This window comes from Echeneis naucrates, chromosome 23 (assembly GCF_900963305.1).
Source record: "Echeneis naucrates chromosome 23, fEcheNa1.1, whole genome shotgun sequence".
Taxonomy (NCBI): domain Eukaryota; kingdom Metazoa; phylum Chordata; class Actinopteri; order Carangiformes; family Echeneidae; genus Echeneis; species Echeneis naucrates.
In genome coordinates, this window is record NC_042533.1 from 5,791,073 (window position 1) to 5,811,319 (window position 20,247).

The window sequence follows — 20,247 nt, forward strand, 5'->3', positions numbered from 1 at the left end:
GATCTGTCCATGACTAGGCAGTAAGATACCACCAAGGAAGTACTGTGTAACATAACGTATCCATGAGTTATTATTTTTTTTATCCATGAATCTGAATGAATACATTTTTCTTTATTATGAGCTAGTAAGCTCTGTTCTTCTTTTTGATTTTGTATTTATATTTCCATGTATGTCCAAGTACTATGGCTCCCCTTATATGCATGAGGCTAAGGACGATGGTCATGTCTGTCATGGGTTACTATTAGGACATGAATTGCTTTGTTCCATGAAATGGTACAGATAGAATATCACAGTTGTTCATCAGATTAATAAATTCCCTGCTTGCAGCATGACAATGTAATTTGGTTGGGCCACCACTTTAATTCAGACTGAAATATTTCAACAACTCTGAGATGGATTGCTGTGACATTTTGTGCAGACATTAATGTTCCCATGAAATTATGTTTTTATGTCACGCCTTTATCAAGTCAAAATTACATTGTATTTACATTTTTATTACATTTATTAACTAAAATAGTGAACACGGTGAATGTTGCGCCCGCATGACATCAATGTGCTTACATGTTATTGTCAGTATGCTGATGTTTTGGCATTTAGCTCAAAACGTGGCCTAGAAGCAGCTTTGCACAGACATGGATGTTGTATATTCCTGTCTACAGTTTTGTTTTACCCTGTAGGTTGAGTCACTTTCTGTCCCCTTTCATTTTCATCATCTCTGAGTGTAAAGTTGGCTCGTCGCACATCCTATTGATGAATGTCCACCCACAAAGACGCCTTAAAAAAGGACAGGGAACTCGCTGTGCAACTCTGACATCATCCTCTCTAAACACAAATAAGGGATCCAGCAGCGAAGGCTGACGATTTTTCAGCAAGCCAGCATCCTTGATGATTTTATGGCAGAAGCTGGTTTATACTATGTTGGCACATTGTGAAATAGCTCAGACTCAGCCAGTCTGTTTAAATTGTAATAATGAATGCTGTATACTTCTTCATTACCATTGGTTTCTGGTGCATAATTGCATTTCACCTCAGCCAATTAGTGGAGTGAACTATCATTCTGTCAGTGTGAGAGAGAGACAAGAGTGAGAAGAAAAGAGGAGAGAGAAACAGAGAGAACAGAAACAAGGACAGGCTGATGAATTAACATATTCTGATTGAGACAAAGCATAAGAAAATGGATATGGAGACTGGGGAAACACAGTAAATTGAGCACAAGACAAACACAAAGGCCAAGAGAGAGTGGCACATTTTAATTTATGTAGGGGCCAAAATTGATTTTCCTACTTAATCTAATTGTGGGTGAACAGTCTGGATGAATCTATTAAAGTTGTTCTGCATCGACCTCATTGTTCCCTGAACAATTCCTCAGAGGGAGAGCAAAAACTACAGCTCTCCTGTCTCTCCCCCGGTGCTCAGCAAATGAGCATCTGTTTGACAGTGGGAGACAAGAGTTACAGCAGCTTTCTGTTGGTGCCGCTATGAGCCGTGAATGTGTAAAAGCACGACGGCCCGGAATGAAAGCAAGATAGAAATGCAACCTCATCTTTATCACCTGAATTTATGCAGGGTGGGTTTGACTTGAATACACATTGAAACGCTGTTCAACACTGACTCACTTCAACTGATTCATGTGAGTATGTGCTGGCAAAACAGCAGATATTCACGAGGGAGCGGAGGCTCTCATTGTGCATTTCTTCATCACATAAAGTAAAAAGTACTGGAAAATATGAACAACCCTTCTCACTAGCAGTCATTTGAATATTAGTCTTGAGTGAGCAAAGGGGAAATTATAACTGTTGGATGTTTCTTGTGCTTCTGGATTTTCTTCTTCTTAGTGGCGCTTTATTTGATTTTTGCTATTACTTACTTTGATTTAGTATAAATAAATAAATCCCTCAGAGGCCTCTCAGGGGATTCATGTACTTATGCACCAAAAAGAAACTAAAGTACCTGCTTGAGTTGATCATATCAAGTCATTAATGTCACACAGGAAAGCAGAGCGGCATGTCCCTTACCTCGCAGATTGCGTATGAAGTCCTCCAACAACATCTTGCGGTCAGGCTTGATGTTTGGACTGTACATGTCGGTGTTGAGCAGAATGATGGCGAAGGCCAGGATGAAGATGGTGTCTGGGTTGTGAAACTGCTGCACCACGTCGGGGTTACACATGCAGTAGCGCTGGCTGTCAGTTTAAAGGAGGCGAAGAAAGAAGATCAGGAGGAAAAAATTCCAGTAGAGTGGAGTAAAGGTGGAGGGTAAAGAAGGGAATATATTCAAGTAGTAATAGATGTAGGTCGCAACACATGACACAAACAAGGAGGAACAACAAAAGGGGAGGAAAAGGAAAGATTGCAGATACAGGGAAAAAGATTTAAAGGACAAGAAGAGGAGGAAAGACGGGAAGGGAAAACAGATTGGAAAAAAAGACAGGTAATATGTTATCCTCAGCCAATCAAGGCACCCTTCAATACACAACATGCTTGTAAATGCCTCGATACAAGCCGAGCATGGGAGTGTGACGTCAAAACAAGAGTTATGGCTTTAATTTTGCCCACAGCTTCATCAGAAGCAGTTGGCTGCCCCTCAGCAACGCTGAACCTCACAGCAGGTGCTGCACTGAAACACTGTCTCTCTGTATGGACACATTTGTCCACATTTGAATTACACAGGAAATGAAGGCAGCGTTGGTGGGAGAAGCAAAACCCTTCTGTGTTTTCTGTCTTCTGCGGTTTGCCATCATTTTCTAATTGTTTTGTTTATGAAATAATCTATCAAGTCCAACCTCCTCGGCTGCTTATTTACAGACGCAACAGCCTACTGGGTCTTTAGCCATAATCAAATATTCTGCAACATTTATGGGCCTGCTTTCTGGATTTATGGAGTTGTTATCACACCAGTGAGCAGAAATATTAACTTAGAAATCGGAAATCTCTTACTTAGGCACGTTTTGTGTAAAAGAACGTAATAGAGGCCAGACTCACGTTAATCAGTCATCTCCAGATCAGGGCTGTAGCATCATTGACTCACTGAGCTGCATGATTGGCACCTAATGTCCTTGGGGGCACGAGAAAAGCTACCTTCTCACAAACAGGCACATTCTTTTATGCGATTTCACTAAGCTGTGTCCTTCTGCTGCCACCACCACAAATATCCCGTTGGCTGACACAAACTGTAGTAAGTCATTTGCAGACCCTATTTATTTTACCTCTAATGGACCTGAAAAACCTCACTATTATCTTGGTGGATGCTGTTTGGTCTGTACGCAGCCACCGCGTCAATATTATCATTTAAGTTAAAGCGTCTGAACTTCTTCTCAGTCAAGGTAATTATTAGTCCATAATAATGTGGAAAATGATGTGGCTTTATGTATGCTAACACTGTTACGATGAGCTTGATAACCGATTCAAAATACTTTATTACTTCTTACATTATCTATGATCAAAAGAGAAAAGTATTTATTTTGTGTTTGTAACATCTTCACATACTGTTTGGTTTTTGCATGATAATCACAGGACTCCATGCGGATGCTGATTCGCATTTTAATGTATAAAAACCAGCAACCAGTAATTATACCCTTGTCTGTGAATCCTAATGCAGCACCATGCAGTGAAAAACCTTAATTTAAGCTGCTCTTACTCTGCACAGAAAGACATGGAAAAAATTACTAACCACAAAAATAGAAGGTAAAAATGGCACATTTTGCTTCTCACTGAATGAATTTGGCTGTCTTAAAATTTCGCATTTGCTGCTTTCTTCCAAACCCATTTAGCATTTCTGTTACAGATTGCCAAAGATGGTGTAATCCATCAGTAATTAAGCACTCTTGGAGGATTTAGGTGCAAGGAACAAATGTCACGATCTTTATCTGTAATAACTAATATATAGGGCAAATTCTGAGAAACCATCAATTGTCTGTGCCTGCGTGATGAGTAAATAAGGATATATCTGGTTGCTAAAGTGTAGTGAGGAAACGAAAACATGAACTGAGCGTATCTGCTGCGTTGGGAGTTGGATCATTTTCGCATATTCTCTGGCTCATTCATTAGTACACTGACGCAGCAGATACTGAGGCTTCTGGCTGCTTTTCACTTTTTCCCCCTCGCTCTTTCTCACCGCTGCTTCAAATCCCCTTCACTTACTTTGGAGATTTCTCTCTCTCTCCCCGCTTGTGTGTGTGTATGTTTGGAGCCATATCAAAGCCCAAGAGCAGAGGAGGCAGGCACATAGAGGCAGTGGCAGTTATGCAACACTGGTTATTTATAAACCTGCCTCCCTCTTTCCTTTTTCTCCTTTTCTATCCTTCCCTCTTTCCTACCCAGTTCCTGCCTCCTCACCCCCCCACTCCTCCCTTCTCTTGCTCCTGATAACACGCAGAGTCAGCCTGATGTCCAAACATTAGCGGCGCCAACCTTTCTGCCCACGGACTATGACAATGTTACTGTTTTTCTGCTCATTGGGTACCTCAATTGCTGTGACAGGTGGTTGTTACTTCACAGGGGCTACAGCAAACATTTTGCATTAACAGACTTTGCCACAGCTGCACCGCAAATTGCCTTCCTGTCACAAATTGTGGACTGAAATTACATGCTGCTTGGCTATTCACATGAGGGGCTTCATTGTCAACATTTTACTGTAGCCAAGCAGAGAGGAAAGAGGGAAGTGTTTGGTGAGGTGAGGCAGAATGATTCAGCTGCCGATACACAGAAGTACAAGAACGCTCATGCAGCCATCCTTATCTATGTTTATATTTAACATTTAGTTCATATAGTTTTCCATTACTTCTCTGATTGCTTGTTTTAATGTTCAAACCTGGGGCAAAAAAAAACCAAAAAAAAAAAAAAACCCAGAGGACTGCTCTCCCAACTCATGAAAAAATATCAGAGATCACATCTGTATCTCTCAGCACGCCTTCAAAAGCTGACGTTGGTATATTTAATGATCAAAAAGGTCTGTGAATCTCAAAGCAATGCGAGACAAGTTTGGCCCCAAGCTGATGTGGCAGTATTTCATTTCTTCTTCTTTTCTTTTTTTCAACACCCACTCAAATATCAACACAACCAGATTACATTACTGTAGAAAATAAACAGCGACAGAAAGACAAATGTGGATTATTCCACATAACCAACAACATGACAAAAGGTCCTTTCTATTGTATTCTTTCATTGAACATATGTACTTTTGTGTAATAATACCAGCGCTTGCTGAGACTTATGCCTGTGTGTAATATGATAATGATTATGAACGCTTCATGTTCCTGTTAAAAGGAACCACCAATAAAATAAGATACTGGTGTTCTTGTTGCAATGTAGTGTAGAGCTATTTGGTCCTAAATTTCACATTCAGGACAAATCAAGAAGATCAAACTGTTATTATTCAGCATAACCCATTTTAGCTGCTGAGGTCACAACAAGCAACAAGAGAAGTTTTTGGAAATCTGTAGAAACTTCAGTTAAAGTGCTCCCTAAGTGAGAATACTGCAAGATAAACGCAGACTCTTCTTTTCTAATTACCTGAAGGCCTCGATAAGACGTTCCACCTTCTGGGCTTCTCCCTGGACACGAATGTGGGCCTGAAACTTTCTCAGCGCTTCGTCCAGCTCCATTCCGGAGAAGTCCATCTCATCCACCACACAGCTGTGGTTCACAGAGGAGAGAGAGAGCGATGAGATATGGGAAGAGCAGGAGCAGTGGAAAAGGAGGAGACAAGAAGAAAAAGTGAAAATCTATAGCAATATGTTCACTGCAATATATCAAGATGATTGTAGCGGCTGCCCCTTCAGTGGTGGGACAGGTGGACCTGTGGACGGACACCCAAAGAGAAAAGATGAAGCTGGCTCATTTGCTTCCCAGTCACAGCACCACTGCGCTCACTGCAGGTATTAGCCACGAACAGACACAGGGATAAGACTGGGCCAGCTATCTCCTCTCTGCCACAGCTGCCAAGACGTACACACACACACACACACACACACACGCTGCTGCAATCCCTCCGAGCAGAAAATCCCTCTATTACCTGACACCCTCAGCTTAATCACTTTAATTAAAAAAGCAAAATATCCCGTCCGGTGAGTTCATGGGCGATAAATACAACACTGGCAATTTAGAGGTGAAATTAGGTTTTGAAGTGAAAGGTGACTTTGGAAACAAGGTGGGAGGTTTTAAAGTTCCCTTCACTTTCATTTGAGGCACTGTGTGGAGGTACAAAGCAGAATGATAATCAAACTATAAAGACTCTTGAAGATGGATGTAATCTTTCATCTGTTACTGAGTCTATTGCTTATCACTGGTTATGGGAGGCTTGTAAAATGTGTTTGATATGTGGAGTATGTCATATTGTTCACATATCGCCTTTTGTAATAGTGTGTTGTACGGAAAACCCAAGTATAAACGCGCGCGCACACACTCACACACACACTTACTACATTAAGATGGATTACTGTGAACAATGCAAGTTAATGAGGTGAGTACTTGACTGTGACATCTGCTGCTCCAGCATAAAAGAGTCAGATCGCTGAGTCTACACTACTGCCTGACGAACTCTGCACCATAACATGAAATCACAGCAAAACCTGCTCACACCAACACCAGCATGAACTATGTACAAGTAGAATTACTAAACTGGCCCTAAGTACAATTAAACTGCTGTGATACCTTACTCATGTCTTCTACTTTAACAACTTCACGCCACTGCTTAGACTGCAAGCAGTTCTACATCTAATATTACGGCTCCTTCACACTGTATTATTATTAATTATGTGTCTGCAGCCATACTGCTACCACTACAGTTACTAGCATTGACTGTACTGCCATGCCTGCTATCGCTATTGAAACAGTTACTTACTGCTACCACAAGTTCACAAGAAGTGCTTTACATATACTTTTACTACTGCTACAACTAATACTAATACATGTAGTTCATTGTTCCTACTCATTTTGTATGCATTACGGCTATGACAACTACTTTAGTGGCATGTCTACTCTTTTAGTAGTAGTAGTAGGCGCTACCTTTTGCTTTTATTATTTCTACCTTCTTATTTTTATATTTCTGTATTAGAGGCTGCTACCAATAAAGCATTTAATTAATATGACTTCATCCAAGCCCTCACTTTTCATCAACTGTTACTTGGGCTATAATTATTATTTGTGCTCCTTCCTCTTTTGCTTCAGGCTCAATAATTTTACTATTTCTGCTCCTGCCACTTATAACATTACTGCAGTACAACTATCCGTCCTTATTGTTTGTCCTCACAGTCATTCTGCAGGGTCTCAATCACCAGTGGATTACGCATTTCAGACAATACAACTGCTACAATTAATAGTGTTTGTATCACTGGCAGTTTAGAAACGGCTTAGAGAGTTGTGTTGTGTGCTATTTTTCTACAAGTGATTAGATTTAGACGTAATAAAGCATGAGCCTATACTATGAAATGAGCCTTACTTGATCCCCATTTTGATCAACTCTCTTGACTGTCGAGCCTCTCTGATTGCCCTCTTCATGACTCACTTCCTCGCTCCACCACCTCTCTCTCTCTTTTTCCCCGGCTGTCACTCCTTGTTTATGTAACGTCAGACGAGATGCTCTCTAGCCCTGAGTACACGAGCTCCTTCCTTCTCTCATCTCTTTCCTATACACACTCAAAACAACAACACGCGCATGACCAAGCACACATTTGCACACATATACCATTATCATGCATTCACTTGTTATTGATCTGTGTGCATAGTCCTGCTTAAATTGTACATTTACAATGCTCTGTTGGCACAGACACACTCCACTCCGACGAACACAGATGCAAATAAAAATAAAAAACAGGCCAGACGGAACCATATTTTGAGCAGCCAATAAGAAGATGACAAACCGAAAACAGATCCCATTTTTCTTGCTTAACAAGTGCACTATATTATCAGTAAATGAGTCCTCTGGGTACGACGTTTCTTGGAACCCAAATCTATAACCACAATTTGGCTTAATTGAGATGAGGACATTTTAACTATTGTTATTTATGCTTAAACAATTGTAAAGAGAATGAGGCACCATTAGCTTGAGAAGGGAAGCAGAAAGATTCAGGAATACGGGAAAACCTAAATACAGCATAAACAACAAAATAAACTGTAAGCATTTCTCCATTGACACAGACAAGGCACCTAAATGCAGTTTGGTAAATCACCATGTGTGATTTTCATATTGGACTGCAATCTCTCACCCCGGCTCTCCCCTGACTACACTTCATCCAAAGTGCTCTCACACACACTCCTCTTCACTATCACTTCCCCCCAAACGCTGCTCCATGACTGCTCTTAAGGAAAATAGAGGAAACTATACATATACATTGGACTCTGGAGCCTCAAAAGACTCTGTTTATAAAATGTATCTGGAACCATGACAGTGTCTGTTTAGGCTGATATGGACATTAAATGGGATGGCCTGCTGTGAACAACTTGGTAAAGTGCTGTGTTGTGTTTTCGTGAGCTTGCAAAGTTTGAAAAGTGTGTTTTTTGCTTTGACAACTTGGACAAAAACAAGCAGGATAAGAATGCTCTCTGGTATATCTCCGGTTGATATGCAAATTTAGAGTTAATTGGCAAATAAGGGATTGTAAAAGAATAAATAAAGAAAGTTATTGAGATAAAGTAAAGACGATACCAGCCAAATCCCAAAGCCACAAGCACTACAGAAACTCCTGCAGCAGCTGCTTCTCTTCTCAGATGAGATTCATTATTGAAGCTCAAAATTACTATCTAGATTATTAGATGACAATTATATTGCTTAATAAGGTCAATACTACAGCAGCCGTGGTTTTGATAATAATGTGATGAAGGAAGAAAAAGAAAACCTCAACTTACAATCAGATGAAGATGTTTTATTTGAATAGTGACGCTTTAGTTTCAGTTTTTGTTTGCTTTATTTTTTCCTGTTTGTTTACTTGTAGACCAAAATATGAGTGTGTACAAAAACATAGCTGAAAGCACGAGATGAGAGCACGTAGTGAAGTTATTATTGTATTCTCATATTTAGATTTCAGGGAATCATCTTCATCAAAGCCAAAGTGGAAAAGTGTGTCAACTACAATCAGCAAAACTTACAACCAATATTTAATTTCCTAAGTAATTAGGAAGAGGCTTGACTTTGCGCTTATGTTCCAGTCCTTTAGTTTAATGTAACACCTGATCTCTTACCAGAAGCAATGAGGAGCATTATATAGCCTCTAAACAGCTGCGAAATAAAGTGCGCTACTCACTCTAATACGTCTCTGTTGAAGGGCTTCTTGCTATTGCCAAGGAACTCTCCGATCATCTGTCGACTCAGGCCCTTCCTCTGGAGCAGGAAGTGGGCCACGCCGATTGGTGTGTCTGGGATGAAGCCTCGTGAGATCAGGAACTGAAGGCCCTTGTCAGGGTTTCTGAGACAAACAAGAACAAAAGAAATAACAGAAATTAATACATTAAAATAAGTCTTGTCAAGTCTTGACCAAGTAGGACTATTAAGCTGCAGATATCTCAGGAAGGAGTATGACTGTGACAGTTAAAAGACAGTTGTCTTTTATTTGTTGAAGGAATGGTATTTCTTATTATACTTCTAAAAAAGCATGCATAACCCAAAAATCTAAATGAATACATCGTTATGATGAGGCAATAAGCAGTTTGGACGTTTACTGTGCATCCATGCACAGCGTGGGCAGAGACGCAGGGCAGAACCTCATCTCTATTCATTTACATGCTGAATTACAACATTAATTAAGGACTACTAAAGAGCTCTAGCGCTATGCTAAATTCAGAGGATACAGTTGGAATCATAGCGGCCGATTAGCAGCTCTAAATCCCTACTTGTGTGCACACACACCTCAAAAAGACTTATTTGGACTGGACCAAGTCTGGCCTTGGTAAGGGCAATTCTCTCTGGTATATTTGACAAATATACCAAAGTGAATCAAAGTCGGTGCCTGAAGACTAGAAATCAACCTAAATGTGTGAGATATGGATATGAAGACTGTAATCTCAGCAGTGTCAATTGGATAAATCTGATCCAATTTGACACTGAAATGACATTATCTATTATCTATCTGACCTGCCTATCAGATGGTAGTTTTCATGTCCACGCATGGCAGAAGTTACTTAGGTATGAGTATGGCCGTAATGTCTATTACTATAACTATTTATAACCCTATTAGACACAGAAGATAGTCACTGTAGGGAGGCTGCTGCATTATTGTCATAGCTCTCCCTCTCTTGTCTCTATAGAGTATTTAAACCACAACACTTATGTAATGGAGCAGTGTGTGTGTGTGTGTGTCTGTGTGCAGCACAGCTAATGGGTTTACTAGGGTGAGGGTGGGACAGGGGAGGGGAGGATAAAGGGCTAGGTAGAGGCAGGAGGCTGGAGGAGGACCAGACAGAGCAGATGTGCAGAAATGAGAATGTAAGGACAGCGAGGGAGGACGATGAGCGCATCTGCTGTGACAGCCTCGGCAGACTCGCAGCTTCTAGCTCGCCCTCATGGCTGAAGGCAATGTGTCTCGCCAAGAAAATTTGGCAGATATCACTCATTTCATGTTTTCCCAAAAACAGATGGACCACACATGGAGATCATTATTTGTAATTAGAAGTGAACAGAGAAGTGAAAATCAGGGCAGAAAGGGAGGAAATGCTGCAGTTGCAAGATGGACAGATTCAGATGAGTGATGCAGAACGAGAGGAGAGTCCTCATCAGGTAATAACAAGCATGGATGGTTTATAATGACTGTTTACATTGTCCATGACCTGGATGGCTTGTAACCATACAGAAAATGGCTGTTGTGTTTTTAATGACACAACCCTCCAAAATTGAGTTTGCATCCCACTAAGAATGGATATAAAAAAAAAAAACCTGTATAATCATTTTATACATTGGTAGATATTTTCATTAACTACAGTTACTACTGTTTTCTGTCTCAAATGTAAATAATGGGTTAAGAATGATCTTTTTTTCATATAAATCATATTTGCTGTTTTTTACAATATACAGAGTAAATCTTAATTCTGAGAGACAACGTGACTTAGAGTCAGTGCTGGTGCATACATCTATTTTGTTGTTCATTTTCAGTATTTATGCTGGATGAATGGGGCATATGACTCAAAATGGAGCTGCTGCAAAGTTGAAGTGTGAAAAGAGAACTAGGGCGCCACATGATGACAAACCCGCATGCACGCACACAAAAACAGGGAAGGGATGGGAGGGAGCAGTGCTAGACAGGACCCAGATGTCACTTTAAAAATCACAGCTTCAAAATACGCTGTGCCTCCAAATACACAATTTTACATGCCTCAATATCTTTTTCTCTCTCTTGCTCTCTCGCTCGCACGCACACACACCTATTTTCCTTGTCATATATTAGACACTCATTCCATCATAAATGCATCCCTGTTCCTCTGTCCTACACTTTCATTGGCCTACCATTTTATTGTAAATGAACAGATGTGCGCAGTGCCCCCCCCACCTCAGAACTATGTTTTATGGCCCTTACAAGTGCTTTACAGTTAGAGTTGCGTGTTGCCTATTTCTCCATTTGTACAAATTTCTGTTTCCATTACCAACCAGTGATAGATTGACGGCCAGGTTGTGCCCCTGTGCAATATTCTGAGCGGAAACACGGTGATGTGGTCGAACTGTGACCGCTTCAAAAATGGAAATCATTACACTGATGCGGAGTTGCTGTTGCAAAGCATTCCTTGCGTCTGTCAAGTGTGCTTTTGCTGATAAGGCACCTGAGGGGGAGAATTTACAGATACGGCCAGTGGGGCCACTTTCTTTACTGTAGCTTTTTCTTTTTAGAGCAGTGCTTCCTAAACTTTTTAGACTTGTAATCCATGTCAACTATACATTACACATGATCACAAAAAAATTTTTGAAACACTTCCTACTTTTAAGCTAGTCACAAGGAGTAATATTCTGATATTACAGCTTCAGCTTGCCTCTAAAATTGGCAAAAGCATGTTTGGGATACATACACTTTCTTATTACCCAGGACTGGAAATATTACTTGCATTTAGATACATTTTCATACATTTTCAAATGCAGATTATTGTATATTTAAAGAGAATTCACAGCAGGAGGACAGTGCCATCTAATCAGGCAGTGACCATTGTGGCCATATTCAACATAATGAAAGAGTACATCACAGAAATGCTGGAGTATGGCTCTCTGATGTGATTTTAATAAGCCCAATAAGTGGAAGCTGCTCAAGCAGCGTAGACAGCACTTGTTTAAATAATCAGTTTATTTGTGGTTGAGCTCTTTTTTCTGGTTAGAAATGGTTCATAATATGAATATTTAACAATATGGTCAGATTCAGCCTTTGCATAATAAGAGCAGGTGAGGATAAAAGGGTGTTGTGCACTGTGAGAAATGCTTCCTCTGTTTGCCATCTGGATTTCAAAGTTTGTAATTATGTACTGGGTCATTCAGCACCGAGGGCAGAATGTTAATAGAGGGAAGGAGGTGTGTGTGTGTGTGTGTGTGTAAGTACACAAACATACAAATACAGACACACATTTTAATTTTTTTTTTTAAAGCGCTATGGCGTCCTGGTGACAGACTGATTTACTGTGTTAATTAGCCTCCACGTTGTATTCAGATTTCTTGCACAATCACATATAGATACGTCTTATGCCTCCTTTTCTTTAATTCATAAAGTGATGATCATGCCCCATTTTACGCGTGACAGGGAGTCTGCAAGTCTCTGATGTCTAATCAATGCTTTTACCACAGTGCAAAGAGAGAGGGAAGAAAGAGAAATAGGGTCTGTCTTATGAGATGGAAAAGCTATGCATTCAGGAAGAGAAATCCACTCAGGAATCTGTCATTAATGTCCCACCTCCCTCAAGTCCTCCCCCTTCTCTCTCTCTCTCTCGCTCTTTTTCGCACATTTCCTGTTAAAGGTTGGGTTCCAGCTCCCCCTGTGTGACGGAAAGCTTTTTGCTTTTTCTGTCTTTCAATTCATCTTTCTTGCTGTTCTAACTTGTTTGTGAAGGCAAGTGTATACACACACGCAGATTGAAAACTTTCCTCTCTTTAATTCCCCCCCGCTCCTTTTCCACTCACCCTCTAGAGGTGCTGCATAGACCACCTGCTGCAACCATCACACACACTGGCACATTGCGTTGCCGAGCTGAGTGTGTGTGAGGCTTTCTGATCGCATGATCAAGCAATATCCAAGTTTTAGCTCAAAGCAAACTGCCCTGTTTAAGATGCAAAGGATACAACCACATAGGTATTAGAGGGAGGATATGAACTGGTGGAACTAATGAGCCTCAAGCTCGATTGCCCCCCCCCCCCCCCCCCCCCCTCTCTCTCTCTTTATTTATTTATATAATTGTTCCCCTTTCCTCATTCTGGATCCCCCTTTGGTTGAAGCCAATTTATTAAAAGTCAGCTTATCTTTCAAGGCGCTTGAGGGGAATGAAAAGAAGGGATGGAAATTAAACAGAAATGGCAATGAAACCTGTCGTTTTATAAACACTAAAACTTTGTAATCAAACCAAGAACTTCCATTAAACCAGGGGTTGGCAACCCGCAGCTCCAGAGCTGGATGTGGCTCTTTCATCTCTCTGTCGTGGCTCTCTGTGGCTTCGATAAATAACGTGAGTACCTCATGGATATTTGATTTTTAATAAATGTTTTTTCTATTTACCAAAATGTTTCTATGTAAAAGTTATGATTCTGGAGATTTACATTGGCATAAAACCTTTTTTTTTTTAAATATATATTTTCTCTATCAGAATATGCGTCACACCGTGTTTGTGTCACCTGTTGCCGACAGGGCTGTGACTTATTTTGAGCCAACCACAGACACACAAAATAAATAAATACATAAAAGTTTCTGAGAAAGATAGAATGTAGTATTTTTATTTAGCTCTTATATACACAGCATAGGTGTAATGAAACTATCTTCATTATAGCGGTCAAATAGGTTTTGTGGCTCCAGGGTGGGTTTTATTTGGTGGGAATCGTGCCCAAATGGCTCTTTTAGCATTGAAGGTTGCTGACTCCTGCATTAAACAGTCATTACTTTATATATGGACTGCTGACTGTTTTAAACACATTTGAATCAGATCAATGCCACATTCAAATTTATCTCCCTTTTCTTTTTCTGCCACTCATAGACACTATCAAAGTGGGCTAATTCATAATTAAATGTACAGGTGACACGATAAAAAATCTTTTTTTTACGATTTATTCCTTCATCTGGCTATATTTGATGTAAAGCTTTTTGTTGTTATATTCACCTCATTATCCCTGACTCTGTGGTAATGTCATGTAGGAGTGGACAGACCAGCGCGGTGCTCGGATATCCAAATACCCTGGTGTGACTTTGTGGAATGAAAAAATGAAGAATATTTGATTGCGATGCCTTTTTGTCCATGGCTTACACTCTTATTCAAAGTCGGGAAATAGATTGGTCTTAGATAGATTTGCAGTTATCCAAGTTCCAACTTTCCTGGTTAACAATAACCCCAAATCTCAACACTCCACAAAAACATCAATTTCATAAATTTTTCCAACCACTTTTCATGAGCACTTTTTTTTTTTAAAGCTTTGCAACAGACGACTTTTTCAAATAATTTAATGGATTGGATGTTTTATTTATCTTTAGAAAGTAGGAAATTGTTCTTAACCCATGAAATTAAAAGAAGTAATGTTTTCTTTATCTGAAATTTTTAAATTAATTAAAATTGAAGATGCATCCTTATCACTCAACAGCCACAGTAAAAAGTAAAAGGAGGGTGAAAACAGAGTTGGATGGGATAAATGAGAGTTGGCATGAGGCTTCTGGTGGGATTAAAACATCCAGCTGACCTGACGTTGGGTTCAAGTCTCGAGTTTTTCTGCATGTCTTGGTTTTAACTTTTTAAAATTCCTTTTTTAAGTATGCTTAAAACTTTGGCAAGAACTTTAACTATTTGACTGAACATATTGCTATACCACAGGCAACATGTATTTCTTTCAGTGGTGAAGAAACATGCAGTAAAGTCTCTGTCTAGTCCAGGAGAGAGCATGCTGTAATGACTAAAACAGTGTAGTTAAAACATTTAAATAGTTTAAATATAGATCTTATACTCACAACTTTAAGACTGACTTAAAAAAGTAGTAAGGATTAATAATATATATTGCACTTTAGCTTCCTACAATGTTACAGTAAAAATGAAGAATATTCAACTTTACTATGTTCGTTTTGGCCTAAAAATCTTTCATTTTCTCTACTTTGAAGTTTTCCCTTTTTCCTGTATTCCCTAAGCACCTTCCCTCCACTATATTGTTCCTGCTTCTCTTGTTTGCAATGTCACGCTCCAGCAATGAGCCAAAGTTAATCGGCTTTATTGTGCACTTTTGTGGCGCTGCAGCGCATGGAAGTAAAGAAAAAAATAATATGTCTGTTTGTGGGCTTCAGTCATCTGAATGTGTGTGAGATATCTTGCTTGGGGTGACACCTTGAACTAGATTTGGTAATGTTTTTTCACTTAAGGGAATACATAGTGTGTTTCCCTTCACTCAAAGATATTAAGAGAGAAGCAAGGAGGACTTCCTTCGAAAAAGGTTGAGGTGGAAAGGGCAAAGAAAAAAATTATTTGTTTTTTAAAATCTTAACCAATTTTTCAACTCAGTTCCCAAGGTGCCTGTTCACCCTGTTCTGAAAGAACTCTTAATTACATCCACAGCTCACATCAGTATGACGGACGACAATTTTAGGCCTTTTGGAATTGCTGCCATTTTTTGGAGATTCACCCTTCATTAATTCCAACTAATTGTCAATCAGATGTTGATCAGAACCGATCTGAGTTGAGGTCATTTAACTGAATATGTGGGGTGTTTAGGTCCCTTAGGGTATGCTCTGTGTGAAAAGCTGATAGAGCATATGGTAAATATTACTATTTACTCATTCCTTCCAAGTGTCCTGTGGGTTATTAAGCACATCTTCAGGAGTTATGTTGTTACAAACGTTTCTACAAATGATGAACAAATGCAATTATGTTTTTTTTCTGTGTCACCCAAGCTTTGTCAGTTCTTTTGACTGCATACCTGATTATTTGAATGAAGAACTTAATTGAAACAAAGTTTCTGCTCATCTCCAGGACTCAAGTGTTTGTCTCTCGGAAAATCAACAGATTCGTTCGGGCCTGGCCCCGTTCACTGCTGTCACCAAGGCAACACTTTTTTCCTTATCGCATCCTGCCATGTAGCCACCGTGCACCTGTCTGGAGTGCGCCTTGTGAAGTTCTTATCTGGTTTTGACTTTGTCACTCTTCACTAGGTGGTGAGGGGAACTGAATTCACAATGACTGAAAAGTTGCAACCACAAACAAACAAGCCCCTCAAAACAGGGGGAGTTTTTCTCCTTCTGACTTTTTGTGGGGCCACTGAGGAAATTGCAATGATAATTGAATTGTGTTACGAATATTAGAGTTCTTTGTATAGGTTTCATATCAATATCTTGGTTCCTTGACTACCTCAAGGAATATTATACTGATTCAAGTAACAAACAAATGGTATAATAAAGTATGCCATTGTCTTAGTGATTCAGCAAACTTAGTAAAACCAAGAATTGGATTTCTCAATATGCTGATGAGCCTCTGATGAGAACACCCCATGTGTACAAGCTACAACAGAGACAAGCATGATATCTATAACCACCAGCATCATTTTTTCAGAATGGATCATTACAATTTGTAACATTTCAAGTTGTAAATAGTCAGCTAGAGCCGATAAAATGAATGAAATAATAATTACTGCTGGTGACCTTAAACAATAGAACAAGGCCGATTTATTTATGTATTTATTTTTCAGTCTCTTGTCTGAACCAGAGACCTATTGTTTTTCCTTTGAGTGATAAATCAGTTGCTTCATAAACTGCGTAAGTACACAATGAAAAGATTGACAGGCATATCAACAGCACAAGCCATGAAGCTGTGCCAACTGACATTTCCATCACGTCTGGGTGTGTAACCAGCCATAATAAGTCATTTCTTACAATTTTTTTTTTTTTTCATTTCAGCTTGGTACTCGCATTTTCTTCATTTGATTTGTCTTACGAATCAATCTTCAATCTCTAGCCTCAATAATTTAGCTCCTCCCGCTTGCCCTTCCTTATTTGTCTTTCTGAGAGGAAATAAGGAAACTCAAATCCAGCTTTGGTCTCGGGCTTCACGCTGTTTGTTCTTTTGGCACAATGGGGACATATGAGGAAAGTGCTTTTTTTCTACTCTTTTTCACCCACTGGGTCACATCAAACTTAAGGTGCACCTTGAGGAGGGCTTGAGTCGCAGATTGTGTCATAAATCTCACAGTACAGTATTCTTTCCGATATACCCTTTTGCTTTTACCCTTCCCAACAATACTATTCCTCAGAATATACTGCATTTCCAATGTCTATTTACAAGATTTGAATGTCAAAACTCTAATGAATTTGAAATCTTACACGTACAACAATGACATTACTGGACCCTAATTAGCAGACAGCACTGTCATCTCTAATTGTTTGTGGTTATCGCTAAAATGACAGCACATTAATTATACCCAAATGTCAAGAGACGATTAGTTTTTTAAATTATACTCAGGGGTGCTGTGCTACCTTTACAGTTTTGTAAAGAAGGAATGCAGAAGTAGCACTTTTCACTCTTCTAAAACGTAATTAAGAAAAACAAATTGCCAGACCAAAAACCACAGCTCTGTCATGCCGAGATCGCTTTGGGAGGATTCATGTGTCTTTCCGTGCAGCTAATCGTGGTTTAACAGTCACAAATGATTCAGAACTGATAACAAAACACTATTCAATTCAATGTAGACACATAGGAACGAAAACGCAGTGTGTACTCACACGTTGAAGAGGTTGAGGCCGATGCGGTAGAGGCGTTTGCGCATGACGTCAGTGGACAATGTGGGTGATTTACAGCTGGCAGGGTTCTCACAGTGGTAGCGTGGCAAGCTGAGGATCATGGCCTGTAGTGCCTCTTTGGACGAGGCCTCAGATGTGGATCGTGCCTCTGTGGACGTGCTGCTGCTGCTCATCTGCTCCGAGCTGTTATCTGCCATCTCAGAGCCACATCTCTTCACTCCCAGAGGCTCTACCACGGGAGAGCTCTCTAACAGCATCGCTTCCTGTGGTGGAGGGGCTTGAAGAGGCTCTGTGGGTGGTGGGGCCACTACCACAATTTTTTCTGGGCTTTGAGGAGGAGGTATCTTTTCCAGAGGAGTTAGCGGAGGTTGCTCCTCATCCCCTAGTTCTTCCTCACTCGGAGGAGGAGCAGGGAATTCCATATCCTGCTCGTCTCCAAAATCAGCTTCTAGGGGTGGTGGGGGTTCTTGTGGGGGCGGTGGGGGATCTATAGGTTCAGCTGGGACCTCTGCAGGAGAAGGAGGGGGCTGTTGAGAGGGTGCAGGTGGGACAGAAAGTGGGGTGGAGGTTGTTGCTGTGGAAGTGGTCGGTACAGTGGTGGAGGCCCTGTCTTGCTGGACGCAGCTGCCAAGCGTGACAGAAGTAGATTCCATGACTGAGGATGAAACACAGAAGTTCTGGCTGTCGATCTGCACCGTCACATCTCGAAACGCCATCATCAGCTTGCTCGCGCTTCTCGACAGGTCACTTGGGTCCACCACGCCTGGATGAATTGTTGACTGTCCCACGCCTCCTCCTTCTCCCACACTTCCTACTCCTGCAGCTGCTGCTGCCGCGCTGAAGGAGTCAGCACTGAACTGGTAGGTGCCACCTTCTTGAAGTGAACACATAGTCTTCAGGCTCCAGTTGCTGAGAGCATCATCTATAGACTTTGCCAGCGACTGGACCTGTTCAGTGAATGAGTCTTCCAGGTCGGTCAAGCTGCCACCAACTGTGGCAGGCAGAGATGGTGAGCGCACCAATGGGATTCCTGCCAAGTTACAGCCTTCTGCCAGGGCCCGTTCAGCAGAGAAACCCTCCGTGTTTTGCACACGGACTTTTCGCAGGGAGATTCGTCGAGGCAGGCGACTCTCTAGCAATGAATTGCGGATCTTTTCGAAGTTCTTGCTGAGCTGGTACTGGCGGAAGGCAGTCTGGATCTTACAGGCAGCACGGCGGGAGATGAGGTGTCCACCGTATTTGTGCTCTAGCATTTCGATCTAGAAGGTACAAGAAAAAAGGACATGAAAGGAAGAAAAATAATCAATCAGTGGTGAAATTCTGTTGCACTTCTACATTTACAAGACAGATAACAGCCTTTAAGCACTCTGCAGCTAACTACAAAAACGCAGCCATCTGGACAGAAGTTAATATGGCAGTTCTTGCTGCATATTTATAACTAACTTAAAAACAAACGTGACCTATATAGAAATGGAAACCGTTAGGAAAAACACTTCATTGATCACTCAAACAATACCCTCATGCCGTATATATTATCTTCTGTTTCTGTGGTGCATGAAAGATGAGATGAACACAGATGGAGTATGGGTAGAATGAACGAGCTTCACATCATTTTGTTCCAAAATAAGAGAATGTAACTGCAGTTCCTAGGAGAAGAAAGACAAGAGGTTGTAAAGTCCAAACACAAATTTCAGCTATTAAAATCCTCTCAAATTAAATAATATTGAAATATTTTCAAATGGCTCTGTGATGTGTGTAGTGAAACTAAATAATGTCCAGTCAAAGCTACAGTTTTGAAAGAGAGAACCCAGGAAAAGGCTGACTCATGGTATTTGGACAAACTGTTCATTTCCTCAGCAAATAGAACTCATAATCTCTGCGTACTCCAGAGAGAGGTCTTCCACACAACTTTAAATTGTCTCAAACTGAACAAGCCATTAATCTTTCCTGTGAAAAATTGCTCAAATGCTATGGGAAATAGATAGAGATGTAATATAGCCATTCTCATCTGGCAGCAGCTCGAACACAAGATGAAACTGCATTGAGTTTCCCAGAACAATCAGGGTGTGTGTATCTTTGGAAGAGCCAAGAAAGAGTGCTTATCTTTTTGAGTCACTCTGAAATCCTTTTCATGCACACTAAATCAATGAATATAATTCTGTTTCTGTTTCAACTTCATCAAGGGCACGAGTGTGGATCAGGTTTGCACTTGGAAAGAATCGCAGAGTTGCATTCTGTCATTTAATATGTATGAAAAAAAAGGTACTGTGTAGGTATGCAAATCAAAAATAGCACAGCTTTTATTTCTACAAAGCAGAACTCTTTGCAGCCCCCTCCCTCAGAGCCCTTTTGAGGATTTGAGCTTCTTGTTTCAGGGTGAT

The 20,247-nt window shown here is 40.5% G+C and overlaps 1 protein-coding gene across 1 annotated transcript in view; it reads right to left on the bottom strand.

Moving 5' to 3' along the window:
* iqsec3a (IQ motif and Sec7 domain ArfGEF 3a) overlaps nucleotides 1-19,125 on the bottom strand; it is a 32,757-nt gene extending 13,632 nt beyond the window's left edge. Inside the window, exons 1-4 of the mRNA XM_029494787.1 lie at nucleotides 17,849-19,125; nucleotides 9,239-9,400; nucleotides 5,511-5,633; nucleotides 2,016-2,182 (exon numbers count right to left, since the gene is read on the bottom strand). Coding sequence (XP_029350647.1) covers nucleotides 2,016-2,182; nucleotides 5,511-5,633; nucleotides 9,239-9,400; nucleotides 17,849-19,119 — 1,723 coding nt within the window. The 5' untranslated portion in view covers nucleotides 19,120-19,125. The remainder of the gene's footprint in view (nucleotides 1-2,015; nucleotides 2,183-5,510; nucleotides 5,634-9,238; nucleotides 9,401-17,848) is intronic.
* Nucleotides 19,126-20,247: the final 1,122 nt, after the last annotated feature.